Source organism: Electrophorus electricus, chromosome 22 (genome assembly GCF_041902795.1).
Source record: "Electrophorus electricus isolate QZ-2024a chromosome 22, ASM4190279v1, whole genome shotgun sequence".
Classification (NCBI taxonomy): domain Eukaryota; kingdom Metazoa; phylum Chordata; class Actinopteri; order Gymnotiformes; family Gymnotidae; genus Electrophorus; species Electrophorus electricus.
This window is the reverse complement of record NC_137518.1, coordinates 320,001-322,931: the sequence shown is the minus strand read 5'-3', so window position 1 is coordinate 322,931 and position 2,931 is coordinate 320,001. Positions and strand designations below refer to the sequence as shown.

The following is a 2,931-nucleotide window of genomic DNA, read 5'->3' as shown; positions in this document are numbered from 1 at the left end:
CCTTATAGAAGATATTTTGTAACATAGGTTTAAGGCACAAGACCTTACAACATGGACAAGCACATCTACCTCTGTACAGGGATCAGATAGGCATCACTGTTCCTTGATGCTCAGTGGTTAAGGTACTCAACCAGTAATCAGAAGGTTGCCAGTTCAAGCCCCTGAGCAATACCCTTAACCTTCAATTGCTCAAGATGTATTCAGACAATTGTTAGCAATAAGTTGCTATGGATAAAAAAGTGTCAGCTAAGTGCCATAAATGTAATGTTCACCATAACACCTGGCTGGATATTTTGACCATAAATGTGCTGAGCCAATATCCAGTCATAGAATTTTATACATAACGTGCCAGTCATTGAAGACATGTCATGACTGATTATGGCAATTTGTGATCGACATTTATAGTTTTACATTACTACAGTTTGTCACACAGGCAAAATCCTGAGAAAACAGAAGTTGGGACAGTCAAACTGACTACTTTATTCAGCTTTGAAATACTGAAATTGTGTTAATTCATAAAATAATTTATGGTAGTACTGTGATACACAAGGCATGTCAACTATGAAAATATCATGAAACTTTATTCTAGAACCTTCATCAGTAAGGTATAGGTTTATGTGCATTGTTAACGTTTAATTAATAAAATGTTAGTTAATCATTTAAAAAATAATTTTGATAAGAGTCTCTTATTAATGGAAAGCATTTCAGTCAATGTTCACCTAAACTATGTAAAACAATCACAAGCAAATTCCCATGAATATTAATTTTATTCCATTCACCATCTGACATACAGATTCCATATATATATATATATATATATATATATATATATATATATATATATATATATATATATATATATATATATATATATATATATATATATATATATATATATATATATATATATATATATATATATATATATATCTCATTTACTTATTGCCTTTATAGAAAAAGAGCCACATGTCAGGCATTTACTGGACTAAGAGGCGCTGAGAGTGCAGAGGTCAGGCGCAGGCTGACACGAGACTGCTGAGGCCACTGAAGTAAGACCTCTCCCTCTCGCTCATCACCTCAAAGTGCAGTGGCTGCTGGCAGATGCTGCACTCGGCTGAGGAACGAGGTTTCACCTTCAGGCCCACCTCCTTCCACGTTTGCAGGAGCTTGTCTGAAGAGAAACAAAATGAAAAAACACTCCATATTAACGCTCAGCTTTGTGTTTGCCCATGAATGCTTCACTGGGCTATGCCAAGACACGGTTAGCAGGATATCCAATCTAAAATCAAGACAGCCTTCATTTGCTCCAACTCGATAATACCTGAGGCTGAGCTCTGAATAAACACATTCAGACATTAGTTATGCTTAGTTGTCTTACCAACAAAATATTTCATCATCTGCGGGGTGTGGTGTGGTGTAGGGGCAATTCGAAGCAGTTCCTCCCCCCGTGCCACGGTGGGGTAATTAATAGCCTGGACATAGATGTTGTAACGGTTCATCATGATGTCACAGACCTCGGTGTTCTTTTCGGCATCCGCTACCTATTTGAAACCAATAAAATCTGTTCTGCATGTTCTTGTGCAAAATATTCTTAACAGTTAAGCTATGTGGACTTACAAAAACGTTCCTGTTCACAAATATCTCTCAAAAGCTAAAACAGCCATCATGCATCGTGCTAAGGGGTGGGGGTCATTACCCTGATGGGGATGATGTGGCTGGGACAGTGCACGACGGGCAGACCAGAGTCCATCAGCATCTGCCGCATGAGTTTCACGTTGCGCTGGTGTTTGCGGCGGAGCATGCGGCCCTCCTCACTCTTCAGGATCTGTATGGACTCGCGAGCGCCCGCCAGCAGCATGGGGGGCAACGACGTGGTGAAAATGAAGCCTGCAGCGTAGGAGCGCACCGTGTCCACCAGGGTGCTGGTACTGGCAACGTAGCCACCTACACAGCCAAAAGCCTTCCCTGCCAGTATAAATATCAAGAGTTAAAAGGACTGAAAAAATACAAAAAAAAAGCGGCCTTTGTTAGTTAATGCTAGTTAGAAGAAACTGATGCAGTTCTGTTTAGATCTATAAATCTAGCATTCCATGAAGACAGAGAAGCAGTCATTTCTAAGTCATGTCAGTAAGCAAAGTGAAGGCCAATCTGTATGTACAAAGCAGCACTATAAATGAGAGGCTGGTCTTTGTTGGACAGAAGCCCTTTATAAAATGTCTGACTGGAGCCAAGATGTCTGGATTTCAAGGTCTATTCAGCACTCATGAAAGCATTTGGCCTTTCCACCCAGCCCAGCAGGTCGGGTGTGGCATAACTGAAGAGCTTTTCAAGGGCCTCTGGGGGAAACACGATGAGAAGACAATATGCGTTTCTAGGCAACAGGTGAGCAGCTCATGTTCCTGAAGTGTCTCAGGAGTGTTAAGTGACAAAACCAGACACCTCCTGTCACATCCACAGGCTTGCTCTTTTCAGACACACAATGAAGCAGAGCTGAGCTGAACATGAGCTACCAAAACATACCCAAAAACCAAAAGGTTTGCATGTTCTTCCACTCTTCTCAGAATCTTACCAAGTGTGCCAGAGATGATGTCCATCTTGTGCATGATGCCATCTCTATCTCCTATCCCGCCTCCTCTGGAACCATATAAACCCACAGCGTGAACCTCGTCCACAAAGGTGATTGCCCCAAACTCATGGGCAACGTCACACATTTCCTCAAGTGGACACACTGCACCTATGAGAGTAACCACTGGTCAGCGTTCGCTTACCTGAAACCATCAGAAGCTTACAAGAGCTGTATAGGTGTTAGAAATCAGTGTTGCAGTGAGTGAACACTGGAAGTTCTTACCATCCATTGAATGCACAGTCTCAAAGGCAACAATCTTTGGAGTGGAAGGATCGGACTTCTCCAGGAGTTTACGCAAGTGGTTA

The 2,931-nt window shown here is 41.5% G+C and overlaps 1 protein-coding gene across 2 annotated transcripts in view; it reads right to left on the bottom strand.

Annotated features, from left to right (window-relative positions):
• Nucleotides 1-456: 456 nt before the first annotated feature.
• alas1 (aminolevulinate, delta-, synthase 1) overlaps nt 457-2,931 on the bottom strand; it is an 8,145-nt gene continuing 5,670 nt past the window's right edge. For both annotated transcript variants that reach the window (XM_027017540.3, XM_081705668.1), the window contains exons 7-11: nt 2,849-2,931; nt 2,570-2,734; nt 1,697-1,965; nt 1,379-1,541; nt 457-1,171 (exon numbers count right to left, since the gene is read on the bottom strand). The exon at nt 2,849-2,931 is cut by the window's right edge and continues 97 nt beyond it. In XM_027017540.3, coding sequence (XP_026873341.2) covers nt 1,011-1,171; nt 1,379-1,541; nt 1,697-1,965; nt 2,570-2,734; nt 2,849-2,931 — 841 coding nt within the window. In that variant the 3' untranslated portion in view covers nt 457-1,010. The remainder of the gene's footprint in view (nt 1,172-1,378; nt 1,542-1,696; nt 1,966-2,569; nt 2,735-2,848) is intronic.